This window comes from Nerophis lumbriciformis, linkage group LG27 (genome assembly GCF_033978685.3).
Source record: "Nerophis lumbriciformis linkage group LG27, RoL_Nlum_v2.1, whole genome shotgun sequence".
NCBI lineage: Eukaryota > Metazoa > Chordata > Actinopteri > Syngnathiformes > Syngnathidae > Nerophis > Nerophis lumbriciformis.
In genome coordinates, this window is record NC_084574.2 from 1,367,501 (window position 1) to 1,387,363 (window position 19,863).

The 19,863-nt window shown below is 31.6% G+C and overlaps 1 protein-coding gene across 1 annotated transcript in view; it reads left to right on the top strand.

The window, feature by feature from the left end:
* LOC133570249 (suppressor of cytokine signaling 1-like) overlaps positions 1 to 13,907 on the top strand; it is a 19,919-nt gene extending 6,012 nt beyond the window's left edge. The window contains exons 3-4 of the mRNA XM_061923063.2: positions 11,470 to 11,657; positions 13,383 to 13,907. Of these exons, the coding sequence (XP_061779047.2) occupies positions 11,470 to 11,657; positions 13,383 to 13,695 (501 nt within the window). The 3' untranslated portion in view covers positions 13,696 to 13,907. The remainder of the gene's footprint in view (positions 1 to 11,469; positions 11,658 to 13,382) is intronic.
* Positions 13,908 to 19,863: the final 5,956 nt, after the last annotated feature.

Sequence of the window (19,863 nt, forward strand, 5' to 3'; positions counted from 1 at the left end):
TTTTTTCAAAAGGATTTTACACACTTTTCCCAAACACAACATTCAATTTTCTTAATTCCTAGATTATTTTCAAAATGACACACTTGGGGTCAAAACATATGTCCATTCGTCAAAATAAAGCAAGCATTTGTAAAAAAAAATGCAGTTTTAGTGTCATGTCACTCACACACACTTCACATGATAAGACACTATTGGAGTGACTTACACACAACACTGATCAATACAAAACACATTTGCAAAAACCCATATTTTACTATATGAAATCACATGTTTGGGGAATTTTGTGATGAGTGATTACTGTAAGTTGACAAAATATATTGATTGGAAACTATTCTTCATAGTTGTGAGATCGTATCGTATAACATTTCCTCATTTTTGTCAAGGTCACAAAGCTCAGACAATGTGGAGTGAAATTACGGCCAAAACGCCACAAACACACAAAAATATTTTTACTCACGTTCGACGATTGGCAAGTAAAAATAGATTGGCAAGAATTACAACAATTTTATTTAATAAAAAAAACTTACAAGTTGAGCTTGTTTCCCATCTCTTCTGTCTGCCATTTTACTCCCCAATGCTTTGTGGGGGGCGGATGGCACCATGCGCAAATACAATTATGTCTGAGGGCCTTACAGTTTTTTCCCATTTGCTTACACACAATTTTACTGTGTGTCTTTTTTCACAAGGATTTTACACACTTTTCCCAAACACAACATTCAATTTTCTTAATTCCTAGATTATTTTCAAAATGACACACTTGGGGTCAAAACATATGTCCATTCGTCAAAATAAAGCAAGCATTTGTAAAAAAAAAAATGCAGTTTTATTGTCATGTCACTCACACACACTTCACATGATAAGACACTATTGGAGTGACTTACACACAACACTGATCAATACAAAACACATTTGTAAAAAACCCATATTTTACTATATGAAATCACATGTTTGGGGCATTTTGTGATGAGTGATTACTGTAAGTTGACAAAATATATTGATTGGAAGCTATTCTTCATAGTTGTGAGATCGTATCGGATAACATTTCCTCATTTTTGTCAAGGTCACAAAGCTCAGACAATGTGGAGTGAAATTACGGCCAAAACGCCACAAACACAAAAATGTTTTTACTCACGTCCGACGATTGGCAAGTAAAAATAGATTGGCAAGAATTAGAACAATTTTATTTAATTAAAAAAAAAAAAACAGGTTGAGCTTGTTTTCCATCTCTTCTGTCTGCCATTTTACTCCCCAATGCTTTGTGGGGGGCGGATGGCACCATGCGCAAATAAAATTATGTCTGAGGGCCTTACAGTTTTTTCCCCATTTGCTTACAGACAATTTTACTGTGTGTCTTTTTTCACAAGGATTTTACACACTTTTCCCAAACACAACATTCAATGTTCTTAATTCCTAGATTATTTTCAAAATGACACACTTGGGGTCAAAACATATGTCCATTCGTCAAAATAAAGCAAGCATTTGTAAAAAAAAATGCAGTTTTATTGTCATGTCACTCACACACACTTCACATGATAAGACACTATTGGAGTGACTTACACACAACACTGATCAATACAAAACACATTTGTAAAAACCCCTATTTTACTATATGAAATCACATGTTTGGGGAATTTTGTGATGAGTGATTACTGTAAGTTGACAAAATATATTGATTGGAAGCTATTCTTCATAGTTGTGAGATTGTATCGGATAACATTTCCTCATTTTTGTCAAGGTCACAAAGCTCAGACAATGTGGAGTGAAATTACGGCCAAAACGCCACAAACACACAAAAATGTTGTTACTCACGTCCGACGATTGGCAAGTAAAAATAGATTGGCAAGAATTACAACAATTTTATTTAATAAAAAAAACTTACAGGTTGAGCTTGTTTCCCCTCTCTTCGGTCTGCCATTTTACTCCCCAATGCTTTGTGGGGGGCGGATGGCACCATGCGCAAATAAAATTATGTCTGAGGGCCTTACAGTTTTTTCCCATTTGCTTACACACAATTTTACCTTGTGTCTTTTTTCACAAGGATTTTACACACTTTTCCCAAACACAACATTCAATTTTCTTAATTCCTAGATTATTTTCAAAATGACACACTTGGGGTCAAAACATATGTCCATTCGTCAAAATAAAGCAAGCATTTGTAAAAAAAAAAAGCAGTTTTATTGTCATGTCACTCACACACACTTCACATGATAAGACACTATTGGAGTTACTTACACACAACACTGATAAATACAAAACACATTTGTAAAAAACCCTATTTTACTATATGAAATCACATGTTTGGGGCATTTTGTGATGAATGATTACTGTAAGTTGACAAAATATATTGATTGGAAGCTATTCTTCATAGTTGTGAGATCGTGTCGGATAACATTTCCTCATTTTTGTCAAGGTCACAAAGCTCAGACAATATGGGGTGAAATTACGGCCAAAAGTCCACAAACACACAAAAATGTTTTTACTAACGCCCGACGATTCGCATGTAAAAATAGATTGGCAAGAATTAGAACAATTTTATTTAATTAAAAAACTTGCAAGCATCTTACAGGTTGAGCTTGTCTCTTCTGTCCGACATTTCACTGCGGCGGATGGCACCATGCGCAAAGAAAATGATCTCTGAGGGCCTTACAGTTTTTTCCATTTGCTTACACACAACTTTACTAACTGTGTGTCTTTTTTTCAAAAGATATACACACTTCTCCAAACACAACATTCAATTTTCTTAATTCCTAGATTATTTTCAAAATGACACACTTGGGGTCAAAAAATATGTCCATTCGTCAAAATAAAGCAAGCATTTGTAAAAAAAAAAATGCAGTTTTATTGTCATGTCACTCACACACACTTCACATGATAAGACACTATTGGAGTGACTTACACACAACACTGATCAATACAAAACACATTTGTAAAAACCCCTATTTTACTATATGAAATCACATGTTTGGGGAATTTTGTGATGAATGATTACTGTAAGTTGACAAAATATATTGATTGGAAGCTATTCTTCATAGTTGTGAGATCGTATCGGATAACATTTCCTCATTTTTGTCAAGGTCACAAAGCTCAGACAATATGGAGTGAAATTACGGCCAAAAGTCCACAAACACACAAAAATGTTTTTACTCACATCCGACGATTGGCAAGTAAAAATAGATTGGCAAGAGTTAGAACAATTTTATTTAATAAAAAAAACTTACAGGTTGAGCTTGTTTTCCATCTCTTCTGTCTGCCATTTTACTCCCCAATGCTTTGTGGGGGGCGGATGGCACCATGCGCAAATACAATTATGTCTGAGGGCCTTACAGTTTTTTCCCATTTGCTTACACACAATTTTACTGTGTGTCTTTTTTCACAAGGATTTTACACACTTTTCCCAAACACAACATTCAATTTTCTTAATTCCTAGATTATTTTCAAAAAAATAACAAAAGTCCATTCGTCAAAATAAAGCAAGCATTTGTAAAAATGCAGTTTTATTGTCATGTCACTCACACACACTTCACATGATAAGACACTATTGGAGTGACTTACACACAACACTGATAAATACAAAACACATTTGTAAAAACCCATATTTTACTATATGAAATCACATGTTTGGGGAATTTTTGTGATGAGTGATTACTGTAAGTTGACAAAATATATTGATTGGAAGCTATTCTTCATAGTTGTGAGATCGTATCGGATAACATTTCCTCATTTTTGTCAAGGTCACAAAGTTTGTGGAGTGAAATTACGGCCAAAACGCCACAAACACACAAAAATGTTTTTACTCACGTCCGACGATTGGCAAGTAAAAATAGATTGGCAAGAATTACAACAATTTTATTTAATTAAAAAAACTTACAGGTTGAGCTTGTTTCCCATCTCTTCTGTCTGCCATTTTACTCCCCAATGCTTTGTGTTGGGGGCGGATGGCACCATGCGCAAATAAAATTATGTCTGAGGGCCTTACAGTTTTTTCCCATTTGCTTACACACAATTTTACTGTGTGTCTTTTTTCACAAGGATTTTACACACTTTTCCCAAACACAACATTCAATTTTCTTAATTCCTAGATTATTTTCAAAATGACACACTTGGAGTCAAAACATATGTCCATTCGTCAAAATAAAGCAAGCATTTGTAAAAAAAAAATGCAGTTTTATTGTCATGTCACTCACACACACTTCACATGATAAGACACTATTGGAGTGACTTACACACAACACTGATAAATACAAAACACATTTGTAAAAAACCCTATTTTACTATATGAAATCACATGTTTGGGGAATTATGTGATGAGTGATTACTGTAAGTTGACAAAATATATTGATTGGAAGCTATTCTTCATAGTTGTGAGATCGTATCGGATAACATTTCCTCATTTTTGTCAAGGTCACAAAGCTCAGACAATGTGGAGTGAAATTACGGCCAAAACGCCACAAACACACAAAAATGTTTTTACTCACGTCCGACGATTGGCAAGTAAAAATAGATTGGCAAGAATTACAACAATTTTATTTAATAAAAAAAACTTACAGGTTGAGCTTGTTTCCCATCTCTTCTGTCTGCCATTTTACTCCCCAATGCTTTGTGGGGGGCGGATGGCACCATGCGCAACTAAAATTATGTCTGAGGGCCTTACAGTTTTTTCCCATTTGCTTACACACAATTTTACTGTGTGTCTTTTTTCACAAGGATTTTACACACTTTTCCCAAACACAACATTCAATTTTCTTAATTCCTAGATTATTTTCAAAATGACACACTTGGGGTCAAAACATATGTCCATTCGTCAAAATAAAGCAAGCATTTGTAAAAAAAAAAATGCAGTTTTATTGTCATGTCACTCACACACACTTCACATGATAAGACACTATTGGAGTTACTTACACACAACACTGATAAATACAAAACACATTTGTAAAAAACCCTATTTTACTATATGAAATCACATGTTTGGGGAATTTTGTGATGAGTGATTACTGTAAGTTGACAAAATATATTGATTGGAAGCTATTCTTCATAGTTGTGAGATCGTATCGGATAACATTTCCTCATTTTTGTCAAGGTCACAAAGTTCAGACAATGTGGAGTGAAATTACGGCCAAAACGCCACAAACACACAAAAATGTTTTTATTAACGCCCGACGATTCGCATGTAAAAATAGATTGGCAAGAATTAGAACAATTTTATTTAATTAAAAAACTTGCAAGCATCTTACAGATTGAGCTTGAATCTTCTGTCCGCCATTTTATTGCGGCGGATGGCACCATGCGCAAATAAAATGATCTCTGAGGGCCTTACAGTTTTTTCCATTTGCTTACACACAACTTTACTAACTGTGTGTCATTTTTCAAAAGATATACACACTTCTCCAAACACAACATTCAATTTTCTTTATTCCTAGATTATTTGCGAAATGACATACTTCGGAGGAAAGTGTTTTATTTTTTATTTTTTATTCGAATTGTTTTTTTTAACTGGAGATAAGAGGGGTTGTTTTTACTTACAAACTATGTAGTGTAGTGAGTAGAAACATTTTTGTGTGTTTGTGGAGTTTTGGCAGTAACTTAATTCCATAAGCTAAGTTCTGAAAATGCCCTTTTGAAATGTGATTGTGCCTAAAAAGAAGAGTCCAGAGTAGATCCTCATTATTTAGGTCTACACAAAAAAAAAAGGCTATAAGATGTCCAAAAACAGGGCTGCTCAAGTCCATAATGAAATTGACCAAAGTTCCAAAAATGTAAGGAATGCGCTGACATCATGCTCACCTGACGTTAATCACCACTTTTTACATGCTTTCATTTTCACTTTGCTTCCATTCAAACATATTTCACAAACAATGGACTGCGAGTTTTAAACACACACAACGTTCATGTTTAAATCATACTTGCCAACCTTGAGACCTCCGATTTCGGGAGGTGGGGGGTGGGGATGGGGTCGTGGTTGTGGGCGTGGTTAAGAGAGGAAGAGTATATTTACAGCTACAATTCACCAAATCAAGTATTTCCTATATATAGGAAATACAAGCAGGGAGGTAATGGCTCCCATTTTTATAGTCTTTGGTATAACTCGGCCGGGGTTTGAACTCACAACCTACCCATCTCAGGGCGGACACTCTAACCACGAGGCCAAAAGTTATCAAGTATATCAATACATTTAAAAGTATAAAACGTTGCATCAAAGTAGTATATCAAGTCATTTAAAAGTATAAAACGTTGCATCAAAGTAGTATATCAAGTCAATTAAAAGTATAAAAAGTTGCATCAAAGTAGTACATCAAGTCAATTAAAAGTATAAAAAGTTGCATTAAAGTAGTATATCAAATCAATTAAAAGTATAGTTGCATCAAAGTAGTATATCAAGTCAATTAAAAGTATAAAATGTATGACATGATCACCAGGTGATGACACGATTAAAAAAACGTGTATCCCAGCAGTATTTTGCATAAATTAAAAAAAATAAAAATAAAACTTGTATCCCAGCAGTATTTTACGTAAATTAAAAAATTAAAAAACTTGTATCCCAGCAGTATTTTACGTAAATTTAAAAAATAAAAAATATAACTTGTATCCCAGCAGTATTTTACGTAAGTTATATTTAAAAAAAAAACTTGTATCCCAGCAGTATTTTGCATAAATTAAAAAAAATAAAAATAAAACTTGTATCCCAGCAGTATTTTACGTAAATTAAAAAATTAAAAAACTTGTATCCCAGCAGTATTTTACGTAAATTTAAAAAATAAAAAATATAACTTGTATCCCAGCAGTATTTTACGTAAGTTAAATTTAAAAAAAAAACTTGTATCCCAGCAGTATTTTGCATAAATTTAAAAAAATAAAAATAAAACTTGTATCCCAGCAGTATTTTACGTAAATTAAAAAATTAAAAAACTTGTATCCCAGCAGTATTTTACGTAAATTAAAAAATTAAAAAACTTGTATCCCAGCAGTATTTTACGTAAATTTAAAAAATAAAAAATATAACTTGTATCCCAGCAGTATTTTACGTAAGTTAAATTAAAAAAAAAAACTTGTATCCCAGCAGTATTTTGCATAAATTTAAAAAAATAAAAATAAAACTTGTATCCCAGCAGTATTTTACGTAAGTTAAATTAAAAAAAAAAAACTTGTATCCCAGCAGTATTTTACGTAAATAAAAAAATAAAATTTTTTGTATCCCAGCAGTATTTTACGTAAATAAAAAAATAAAAAAACTTGTATCCCAGCAGTATTTTACGTAAATTAAAAAATTAAAAACTTGTATCCCAGCAGTATTTTACGTAAGTTAAATTTAAAAAAAACAACTTGTATCCCAGCAGTATTTTACGTAAATAAAAAAATAAAAAAATTTGTATCCCAGCAGTATTTTACGTAAATAAAAAAATAAAAAAACTTGTATCCCAGCAGTATTTTATATAAATAAAAAAAAAAAAAAAACTTGTATCCCAGCAGTATTTTGCATAAATTTAAAAAAATAAAAATAAAACTTGTATCCCAGCAGTATTTTACGTAAATAAAAAAGTAAAAAAACTTGTATCCCAGCAGTATTTTACATAAATAAAAAAATAAAAAAACTTGTATCCCAGCAGTATTTTACATAAGTTAAATTAAAAAAAAAACTTGTATCCCAGCAGTATTTTGCATAAATTAAAAAAATAAAATAAAACTTGTATCTCAGCAGTATTTTACGTAAATTAAAAAATCTAAAAACTTGTATCCCAGCAGTATTTTACATAAATTAAAATAAAAAATAAAAAACTTGTATCCCAGCAGTATTTTACGTAAGTTAAATTAAAAAAAAAAATTTGTATCCCAGCAGTATTTTACGTAAATTAAAAAATCTAAAAACTTGTATCCCAGCAGTATTTTATGTAAGTTAAATTTAAAAAAAAAACTTGTATCCCAGCATTATTTTGCATAAATTAAAAAAAAAAAAAAAAACTTGTATCCCAGCAGTATTTTACGTAAATTAAAAAATTAAAAACTTGTATCCCAGCAGTATTTTACGTAAGTTAAATTAAAAAAAAAAAACTTGTATCCCAGCAGTATTTTACGTAAATAAAAAAATAAAAAATTTTGTATCCCAGCAGTATTTTACGTAAATAAAAAAATAAAAAAACTTGTATCCCAGCAGTATTTTATATAAAAAAAAAAAAAAACAACGTGTATCCCAGCAGTATTTTGCATAAATTTAAAAAAATAAAAATAAAACTTGTATCCCAGCAGTATTTTACGTAAATAAAAAAGTAAAAAAACTTGTATCCCAGCAGTATTTTACGTAAGTTAAATTTTAAAAAAAAACTTGTATCCCAGCAGTATTTTGCATAAATTAAAAAAATAAAATAAAACTTGTATCTCAGCAGTATTTTACGTAAATTAAAAAATCTAAAAACTTGTATCCCAGCAGTATTTTACATAAATTAAAATAAAAAATAAAAAACTTGTATCCCAGCAGTATTTTACGTAAGTTAAATTTAAAAAAAAAATTTGTATCCCAGCAGTATTTTACGTAAATTAAAAAATCTAAAAACTTGTATCCCAGCAGTATTTTATGTAAGTTAAATTTAAAAAAAAAACTTGTATCCCAGCATTATTTTGCATAAATTAAAAAAATAAAATAAAACTTGTATCCCAGCAGTATTTTACGTAAATTAAAAAATTTAAAAACTTGGATCCCAGCAGTATTTTACGTAAATAAAAAAATAAAAAAACTTGTATCCCAGCAGTATTTTACGTAAATAAAAAAGTAAAAAAACTTGTATCCCAGCAGTATTTTACATAAATAAAAAAATAAAAAAACTTGTATCCCAGCAGTATTTTACGTAAGTTAAATTTAAAAAAAAAACTTGTATCCCAGCAGTATTTTGCATAAATTAAAAAAATAAAATAAAACTTGTATCTCAGCAGTATTTTACGTAAATTAAAAAATCTAAAAACTTGTATCCCAGCAGTATTTTACGTAAGTTAAATTTAAAAAAAAAACTTGTATCCCAGCATTATTTTGCATAAATTAAAAAAATTAAAAAAACTTGTATCCCAGCAGTATTTTACGTAAATTAAAAAATTTAAAAACTTGTATCCCAGCAGTATTTTACGTAAGTTAAATAAAAAAAAAAAACTTGTATCCCAGCAGTATTTTACGTAAATAAAAAAATAAAAAAACTTGTATCCCAGCAGTATTTTACGTAAATAAAAAAGTAAAAAAAACTTGTATCCCAGCAGTATTTTACATAAATAAAAAAATAAAAAAACTTGTATCCCAGCAGTATTTTACGTAAATAAAAAAAATAAAAAAACTTGTATCCCAGCAGTATTTTACATAAATTTAAAAAAAACAAAAAAAAAACTTGTATCCCAGCAGTAGTTTACATAAATTAAAAAAAATTAAAACTTGTATCCCATCAATATTTTACGTAAATTAAAGTAAAAAATAAAAAACTTGTATCCCAGCAGTATTTTACGTAAGTTAAATTTAAAAAAAAAAATTGTATCCCAGCAGTATTTTACATAAATTAAATAAAACAAAACAAAACTTGTATCCCAGCAGTATTTTACATAAATAAAAAAAAACAAAAAAAACTTGTATCCCACCAGTATTTTACATAAATTAAAAAAATAATAATAAACCTTGTATCCCAGCAGTATTTTACATAAATTTAAAAAATAAAAATATAACTTGTATCCCAGCAGTATTTTACGTAAATTAAATACAAATAAAAAAACCTTGTATTCCAGCAGTATTTTACAAAAATAAAAAACATTTTAAAACTTGTATCCCAGCAGTATATTACGTAAATAAATTAAAAAAAACTTGTATCCCAGCAGTATTTTATGTAAATTAAATTTAAAAAATTAAAAAAAACTTGTATCCCAGTAGTATTTTATGTAAATTAAAAAAAAAAAAATTTGTATCCCAGCAGTATTTTACGTAAATTTAAAAAATAAAAATAAAACTTGTATTCCAGCAGTATTTTACGTAAATTAAAATAAATTAATAAAACCACCTTGAATCCCAGCATTATTTTACGTAAGTTAAATAAAATAAAAAACTTGTATCCCAGCAGTATTTTACTTAAATAAAAAAAATAAAAAAAAATTGTATCCCAGCAGTATTTTACATAAATTAAAAAAAAACCTAAAAAAACTTGTATCCCAGCAGTATTTTACATAAATAAAAAAAAATTAAAAAACTTGTATCCCAGCAGTATTTTACATAAATTAAAATAAAAAATAAAAAACTTGTATCCCAGCAGTATTTTACGTAAGTTAAATTAAAAAAAAAAATTGTATCCCAGCAGTATTTTACATAAATTAAATAAAACAAAACAAAACTTGTATCCCAGCAGTATTTTACATAAATTAAAAAAAACTAAAAAACTTGTATCCCAGCAGTATTTTACATAAATTAAAAATAAATAAATAAACCTTGTATCCCAGCAGTATTTTACGTAAATTTAAAAAATAAAAATATAACTTGTATCCCAGCAGTATTTTACGTAAATTAAATACAAATAAAAAAACTTGTATTCCAGCAGTATTTTACATAAATAAAAAACATTTTAAAACTTGTATCCCAGCAGTATATTACGTAAATTAAAAAAAACTTGTATCCCAGCAGTATTTTACGTAAATTTAAAAAAAAAATTAAAAATTGTATCCCAGCAGTATTTTACGTAACTTAAAAAAATAAAATAAAACTTGTGTCCCAGCAGTATTTTACGTACATTTTTTTTTTTTAAATTGTATCCCAGCAGTATTTTACGTAAATTAAAAACATTTAAATAAAACTTGTATCCCAGCAGTATTTTACGTAAATTAAAAATTAAAAAAAAAAATTGTATCCCAGCAGTATTTTACGTAACTTAAAAAAATAAAATAAAACTTGTGTCCCAGCAGTATTTTACGTAAATTATTATTTTTTTTTTTTAAATTGTATCCCAGCAGTATTTTACGTAAATTAAAAAAATTTAAATAAAACTTGAATCCCAGCAGTATTTTACATAAATTACTATTATTTTTTTAAACTTGTATCCCAGCAGTATTTTATGTAAATAATTTTTTTTTTTTAAGTTGCATCCCAGCAGTCTTTTACATCAATTAAAAATAAAGAAGAGCTCTGACTATGTGGAGTTACTGCCATCTAGTGTATTTTAAGTCTGCGTGATGTAAAAGGAGTAAAATATCAATACAATATTTGTTTTCCACTTTGTGTTGCAATCGTGTGCTTTTTAAGGTCACAAGAATAAAATCAGAAGATAATTGAATGTTATTGGAAAACAATAAAACATCACAACTTTTGCTGCAACCTTTAGAAAAAGATTCTGCAAATTCAGGTTTTTTAGGCCCCAACAATCACCCCAAAAAGCCTGCGAAGCCCTGGAGGGTCAAGACTGGAGGGTCTGTGGAAGACTGGAGGGTCTGTGGAAGATTGTGTTCATGTTGTGTGTGCACTTGCAGGCGGAGACTGGAGTGAACACCGCCATCTTGCCCTCTCATCTGCGACCTTTCCACAGCCAGGAAGAGTACAGGCTGGTGAGGCAGACTCGCCTGCAGCTGCTGCACAGTTCTTACTACTGGGGACCCTTACCCATGGCGGAGGCACACGAGACTTTGGCCCATTCGTCACCAGGAACCTTCCTCATCAGGTCATTCCAGTGTGGATTCATTTTGAAGTGACCTCCTGCTGTGTCACCTTTATTGCATTGATGAGGTCATCTTTCCTCTTTAGCGTTTTTCCAATAAAAAAACGATTCGCAAGAAAAAAATAAAATTTTCTGCAAGTAAAAAAACGATTTGCAAGTATAAAATAAATTCTGCAGGTAAAAAATAACCATTTGCAAGTAAAAAAACAAAAAAAAATTATTTAATTAAAAAAACCATTGGCAAGTAAAAAAAAACAACATTTTTGTTAAATTAAAAAAACAATTTGCAAGTACCAAGAACAATTTTATTCAAGTCAAAAAATTAGCTAATAAAAAATAAAATCTGTAAGTAAACAAATGATTCAAAAGTATAAAAAAAACAATTCAAAGGTAGAAAAACGACCCGCAAGTAAAACAAAACAAAACAATTTTCTTTAATAAAAAAAAACAGTTTTCTTCAGTTAAAGAAAACCTTCGCAAGAAAAAAATAACATTTCTGCAAGTAAAATATAAATAATAATAGTAATAAATAACAATATAATGCTATATATATATATATATATATATATATATATATATATATATATATATATATATATATATATATAATAAATCAATTCTGTAGGTAAAAAAATGACTTGCAAGTATAAAAAATATATATATATATTTTTTTTTTCTTTAATAAATAAAAAAATTGCAAGTAAAAAAACTTTTTTCTTAAATTAAAAAATGATTTGCAAGTACAAAAAACTATTTTCTGCGAGTAAAATAATTTTTGTACAATTTAAAAAAATTAATCGCAAGTTAAAAACAAATATTATCTGCCATCAAAAAACGATTTGCAAGTTTTTTTAAAAAAAGCATGTTTTTAATTTAAAAAAAACATTCCAAAGTACAAAATAAATTAGTAAAAAAAATATTTGCAAGTTAAAAAAATAAAAATCTGCAAGTATGAAACGATTTGCAAGTAAAACAATGTTTTTTCAAATAAATAAAAAAATTAGAAAATTAAAAAAAAAAAAGAAAATTTGTATTAAAATCTTATTTTTTAAACTATTTTATTTAAAAAATTTTTTAAAACGATTCCCAAGTACAAAATACATTTCTGCAAGCAAAAAAATATTTGCGAGGTTAAAAAAAAAAAATCTGTAACTATAAAAACGGTTTGCAAGTAAAAAAAAAAATGTTTTATTAAATTTAAAAAATGATTCGCAAGTAAATAAATACAAAAATGTTCTGCTAAAAAAACAAACGGATTAAAATGTATTTAAAAAAAATACTTATTGTTTTATGTTGACAACCTTTTTCTATGCAGGTGAGAGACATAGTTTATAATCTAAGAAGCTATCATGTGCAGCAAGTTTGTCAACACGGCTAAAAAGCGTTTATAACAACAATATGTCTGCCACTGGGTTAATATTCAGGTCAGGAGATGTAAAAGGAGAATTGTTCTGCGTGTTTTAAATGTTTTTTGCAGTGATTTAGAGGCAAATTGGATTACTAGCCACCTAGATTATTACAAATGCAAAAAAAATAAATAGAAGACATATTTGTTCTTGTCTTACATCAGGATGGTGAATGATAGGCACAATTACAACCAAAAATCTTCTTCATAGTGAGTTATGCATGGACTTTGACAGTCCTAACAATAAACATTTAACCATCACCATGACGACAGCACAATGTCTTCACAGTCCGACTAAAGCGTTGGTGCTTGTGACCTTGCAGAGACAGCGGGCAGCCGGACGTCTTCTTCACGCTGAGCTACCAGAGCGCCGTGGGCCCAGTGAGCGTCCGTGTGATGCTGGACAAGCTGCTCTTCTCTCTCTACGGATGCCAAAGGACTTTCCCCTCGCTCTTCGCCCTGCTGGCGTATTACACCAAGTTGACCCGCCCACACCGCAAGCAGCGGCCTGAGCTCCTCAAGCAGGCGTGCAGGCGGGCGCTGGTGCGGGCGTATGGCGCAGACAACCTGAGGACCTTGCCCGGACTCAGCATGGAGGTGAAAGACTACGTCCTGGACTATCCTCATGCTATATAATAAACACGCATTGACTCTTCTAAATCCCAAACATTTATTTTTTTTTTTTTCCTGAATTTATGTATTTTTTTGTTATTTAATTAGATTGTATTTTTACCCTAGGCATTTATGTTTGGTTTTTTTTTTTTTTTTTTTTTTTCCAATTCTTATGCATTTGTGTTGAATATTTGCACTCTCCTCTGTTGTGAAAATAAAGAAGATATTTACAGGTTTTTAAAGTGCTTACAATCGCCACAAGAGAGCAGAATAACACCATATTGGTCGCATGATAGGACGGCGGCGTTGTGCGCGTGCGCGTGCATATGCGAAAATGACCAATGATTGTCCTTCCTCTTGTGACTTTTTTTTATTGTCATCACACTCATCAGCAACATTCAATTTTATTTGAAAGAAATATAATTTAAATGGAAATTGTACAAAAAAATGTATTGTTAACTTATTTTATTTTGGTAAACAGGATGTACCCACCGGATGTTTCCGGGTGTGTCCCACTTCTCGATGACGAACACGCTGGTGTTAACTTTGCTGCAGTACGGTAATACATTTTTACTAATAATTGATAACCACAGTACAGTTACTCTAGTCATGTTTGTCAATTTAAAAAAAGTTAATATTTGGGTTGGACATCTTTAAAAAAAAAGTTAATATTTGGGTTGAACCAAAGATGTCCGCCACCGTCATCAGTGATCCTTTTTCACCGAGGAAAAACAGGATTTTTGTTTTTTATTTTTTTATTTTTACCCATTAAAACATGTATTCTTAGGCTAGTATTTAATCAAATTAGAAAATAAACTCTGATTAATCGTTTAATGTGTGTAACTAACAGAAATGTATCAAATTCAGACCGCGTGGAGTGGCCGGAACTTTAAACACGCGGACATAGTTTCCGACGGAGCGTACATGAGAGCGATGGTGTCTGGGTGTTGTCATCTTTTGAGGGTTGTTTCCCTTTTTTTTTATGAACGCACATGTTAAAAGTGCCAAATCTTGGTTTATTTCAACAATTTGCCTTTTGATAACGCATTGAAGTGTGTTTTTATCTGACTATTCGATTAATCGGATAAAATCCAGTGGTGTCAAACTTGGTTTTCATTGAGGGCCACATTGCAGTCATGGTGGCCCTCAGACTGTCGCTTGCAACAGTGAATATATATATACAGGTAAAAGCCAGTAAATTAGAATATTTTGAAAAACTTGATTTATTTCAGTAATTGCATTCAAAAGGTGTAACTTGTACATTATATTTATTCATTGCACACAGACTGATGCATTCAAATGTTTATTTCATTTAATTTTGATGATTTGAAGTGGCAACAAATGAAAATCCAAAATTCCGTGTGTCACAAAATTAGAATATTACTTAAGGCTAATACAAAAAAGGGATTTTTAGAAATGTTGGCCAACTGAAAAGTATGAAAATGAAAAATATGAGCATGTACAATACTCAATACTTGGTTGGAGCTCCTTTTGCCTCAATTACTGCGTTAATGCGGCGTGGCATGGAGTCGATGAGTTTCTGGCACTGCTCAGGTGTTATGAGAGCCCAGGTTGCTCTGATAGTGGCCTTCAACTCTTCTGCGTTTTTGGGTCTGGCATTCTGCATCTTCCTTTTCACAATACCCCACAGATTTTCTATGGGGCTAAGGTCAGGGGAGTTGGCGGGCCAATTTAGAACAGAAATACCATGGTCCGTAAACCAGGCACGGGTAGATTTTGCGCTGTGTGCAGGCGCCAAGTCCTGTTGGAACTTGAAATCTCCATCTCCATAGAGCAGGTCAGCAGCAGGAAGCATGAAGTGCTCTAAAACTTGCTGGTAGACGGCTGCGTTGACCCTGGATCTCAGGAAACAGAGTGGACCGACACCAGCAGATGACATGGCACCCCAAACCATCACCCAACCATGCAAATTTTGCATTTCCTTTGGAAATCGAGGTCCCAGAGTCTGGAGGAAGACAGGAGAGGCACAGGATCCACGTTGCCTGAAGTCTAGTGTAAAGTTTCCACCATCAGTGATGGTTTGGGGTGCCATGTCATCTGCTGGTGTCGGTCCACTCTGTTTCCTGAGATCCAGGGTCAACGCAGCCGTCTACCAGCAAGTTTTAGAGCACTTCATGCTTCCTGCTGCTGACCTGCTCTATGGAGATGGAGATTTCAAGTTCCAACAGGACTTGGCGCCTGCACACAGCACAAAATCTACCCGTGCCTGGTTTACGGACCATGGTATTTCTGTTCTAAATTGGCCCGCCAACTCCCCTGACCTTAGCCCCATAGAAAATCTGTGGGGTATTGTGAAAAGGAAGATGCAGAATGCCAGACCCAAAAACGCAGAAGAGTTGAAGGCCACTATCAGAGCAACCTGGGCTCTCATAACACCTGAGCAGTGCCAGAAACTCATCGACTCCATGCCACGCCGCATTAACGCAGTAATTGAGGCAAAAGGAGCTCCAACCAAGTATTGAGTATTGTACATGCTCATATTTTTCATTTTCATACTTTTCAGTTGGCCAACATTTCTAAAAATCCCTTTTTTGTATTAGCCTTAAGTAATATTCTAATTTTGTGACACACGGAATTTTGGATTTTCATTTGTTGCCACTTCAAATCATCAAAATTAAATGAAATAAACATTTGAATGCATCAGTCTGTGTGCAATGAATAAATATAATGTACAAGTTACACCTTTTGAATGCAATTACTGAAATAAATCAAGTTTTTCAAAATATTCTAATTTACTGGCTTTTACCTGTATATATGAACTTTAATGCGTTAGGATCCGCCTTGTGATATTAATACACAGTTATATTTATTTATGTACATTGTAGGGGGAAAAAACTCCGAATTTTACCATAAAATATATTTTACAGCATTACTGAACATGGAAAAACAGATTTTTTTTTTTTCATGGTAAAAACTTTTTTTTATTTTTTTATTTTTTTAATGTAAAACCTACTGTGGACAGTTTGATGGATAACTTTATAAATCAAGCAAATTTTTCCTCAAATAATGTTTGGAATATATGAAAATATAATATTTGTTGCATATTGGATGACATTAAGAAGTGCAATTGTCAAAATTAACAATATATATACTAGTGATGGGTTGATGAGGCGTCATGAAGCGTTTCGACACATTGCAAAACTGTATTGATACTGTGTCGATACTGTGTCACTAAATACTGACATCTGCTGGACGTTAAAAATCCCTACAGGCAACCTATGGACCGACTCAACTGACACTGATTTGATGCCCTAGTACAGGGGTCACCAACCTTTTTGAAACCAAAAACTACTTCTTGGGTACTGATTAATGCGAAGGGCTACCAGTTTGATACACACTTAAATAAATAAATATATTGTCATTTGTAAGTTACACGTAAGTGTGATTTAAACAAGAATAGCTAAATAAATACATTTATATATATAAAAAAATGGGTATTTCTGTCTGTCATTCCGTCGTACATTTTTTTTCCTTTTACAGAAGGTTTTTTTGTAGAGAATAAATGATGAAAAAAACACTTAATTGAACGGTTTAAAAGAGGAAAAAACAAGAAAAAATGTAAAATAAAATTTTGAAACATAGTTTATCTTCAATTTCGACTCTTTATAATTCAAAATTCAACCGACAAAAAGAAGAGAAAAACTAGCTTATTTGAATCTTTTTGAAAAAATTAAAAAGAATTTGTGGAACATCATTAGTAATTTTTCCTGATTAAGATACATTTTAGAATTTTGATGACATGTTTTAAATTGGTTAAAATCCAATCTGCACTTTGTTAGAATATTTAACAAATTGGACCAAGCTATATTTCTAACAAAGACAAATCAGTATTTCTTCTAGATTTTCCAGAACAAAAATTTTAAAATAAATTCAAAATACTTTGAAATAAGATTTAAATTTGATTCTACAGATTTTCTAGATTTGCCAGAATATTTTTTTTGAATTTTAATCATAGTAAGTTTGAAGAAATATTTCACAAATATTCTTCGTCGAAAAAACAGAAGCTAAAATATTTATTATTCTTTACAATAAAAAATAAATAAATTTACTTGAACATTGATTTAAATTGTCAGGAAAGAAGAGGAAGAAATTTAAAAGGTAAAAAGGTATATTTGTTTAAAAATCCTAAAATAATTTTTAAGGTTGTATTTTTTCTCTAAAATTGTATTTCTAAAAGTAATAAGAAGCAAAGTAAAAAATAAATGAATTTATTTAAACAAGTGAAGACCCATCCATCCATCCATTTTCTACCGCTTATTCCAAGTGAAGACCAAGTCTTTAAAATATTTTCTTGGATTTTCAAATTCTATTTGAGTTTTGTCTCTTTTAGAATTAAAAATGTCGAGCAAAGCGAGACCAGCTTGCTAGTAAATAAATAAAATTTAAAAAATAAAGGCAGCTCACTGGTAAGTGCTGCTCTTTGAGCTATTTTTAGAACAGGCAAGCGGGCGACTGATCTGGTCCTTACGGGCTACCTGGTGACCACGGGCACCGCGTTGGTGACCCCTGCCCTAGTATATACAATAATATAAACCAAGTCATTGTATTTCATTTAGGATTATTTCATATCTTCATTTAAATAAAAATATATTTTTATCTTTTTTAGATACAGTCAATAAATAATGTGAACATGTATCATAACATGGAAATCTAAGAGAACGTGTTGTGGATGATTGTGGATTGGGTATTTTTTTAATTTTATTTTTTACACATTTTTATTAAAAAAAAAAAAAAAAAGTTTTTCCGACGTATTACATTTTAGACGATTTCTCTTCTTAGTTATTATTTCTCCGGCTGTAGAAAAGAGCCGCTCACAGGGCACAGAGGAGGCGACACAGTTGGCGTATCGGTCACGTGACCAAAACAGCTCATGATCGGTCACGTGACTTTCTAAAAGCGGTACGCGCACCGACACAGGGTTTTGCTCTATGAGCTCGACGCATGCGCCGATGCATCGGTGTTGCCGGACCCATCACTAATATATACTTACTAAGAAAGATAAATTATTTTTACGTCTACTGTATACTTCCAGGCTTTTGCGGGCCAAATAAAATGATGTGGCTGGCCAGAATATTTTATTTTTTAATTAAAAATATATATTATTTCACTCTATAGATCTAGCCAGCTGAAATGTGAATTATTGGATAGAAAACTCCATCACAAAAAAAGCCTTAATTGCTTGCATTCTGCCAAAAATGACCTCTAAATGAGAATTTAATCTGGGTTGAAATGAGAAGAATTCCATTAAGTTACCAACAAGATGAACTCAGCTGACTTGGCACATGTGCTCGTTAAAGTACATTACTTACTGTGTGAACGCTTTTCTAATGTTTTAGGTTTTTTTTTGGTCCAACTAAGGTGGGACTGAAAGGTGTGTTACCCTGCAAATGACCTTCCACTGCTAAACATGCACACATACAGGTAAAAGCCAGTAAATTAGAATATTTTGAAAAACTTGATTTATTTCAGTAATTGCATTCAAAAGGTGTAACTTGTACATTATATTTATTCATTGCACACAGACTGATGCATTCAAATGTTTATTTCATTTAATTTTGATGATTTGAAGTGGCAACAAATGAAAATCCAAAATTCCGTGTGTCACAAAATTAGAATATTACTTAAGGCTAATACAAAAAAGGGATTTTTAGAAATGTTGGCCAACTGAAAAGTATGAAAATGAAAAATATGAGCATGTACAATACTCAATACTTGGTTGGAGCTCCTTTTGCCTCAATTACTGCGTTAATGTGGCGTGGCATGGAGTCGATGAGTTTCTGGCACTGCTCAGGTGTTATGAGAGCCCAGGTTGCTCTGATAGTGGCCTTCAACTCTTCTGCGTTTTTGGGTCTGGCATTCTGCATCTTCCTTTTCACAATACCCCACAGATTTTCTATGGGGCTAAGGTCAGGGGAGTTGGCGGGCCAATTTAGAACAGAAATACCATGGTCCGTAAACCAGGCACGGGTAGATTTTGCGCTGTGTGCAGGCGCCAAGTCCTGTTGGAACTTGAAATCTCCATCTCCATAGAGCAGGTCAGCAGCAGGAAGCATGAAGTGCTCTAAAACTTGCTGGTAGACGGCTGCGTTGACCCTGGATCTCAGGAAACAGAGTGGACCGACACCAGCAGAGGACATGGCACCCCAAACCATCACTGATGGTGGAAACTTT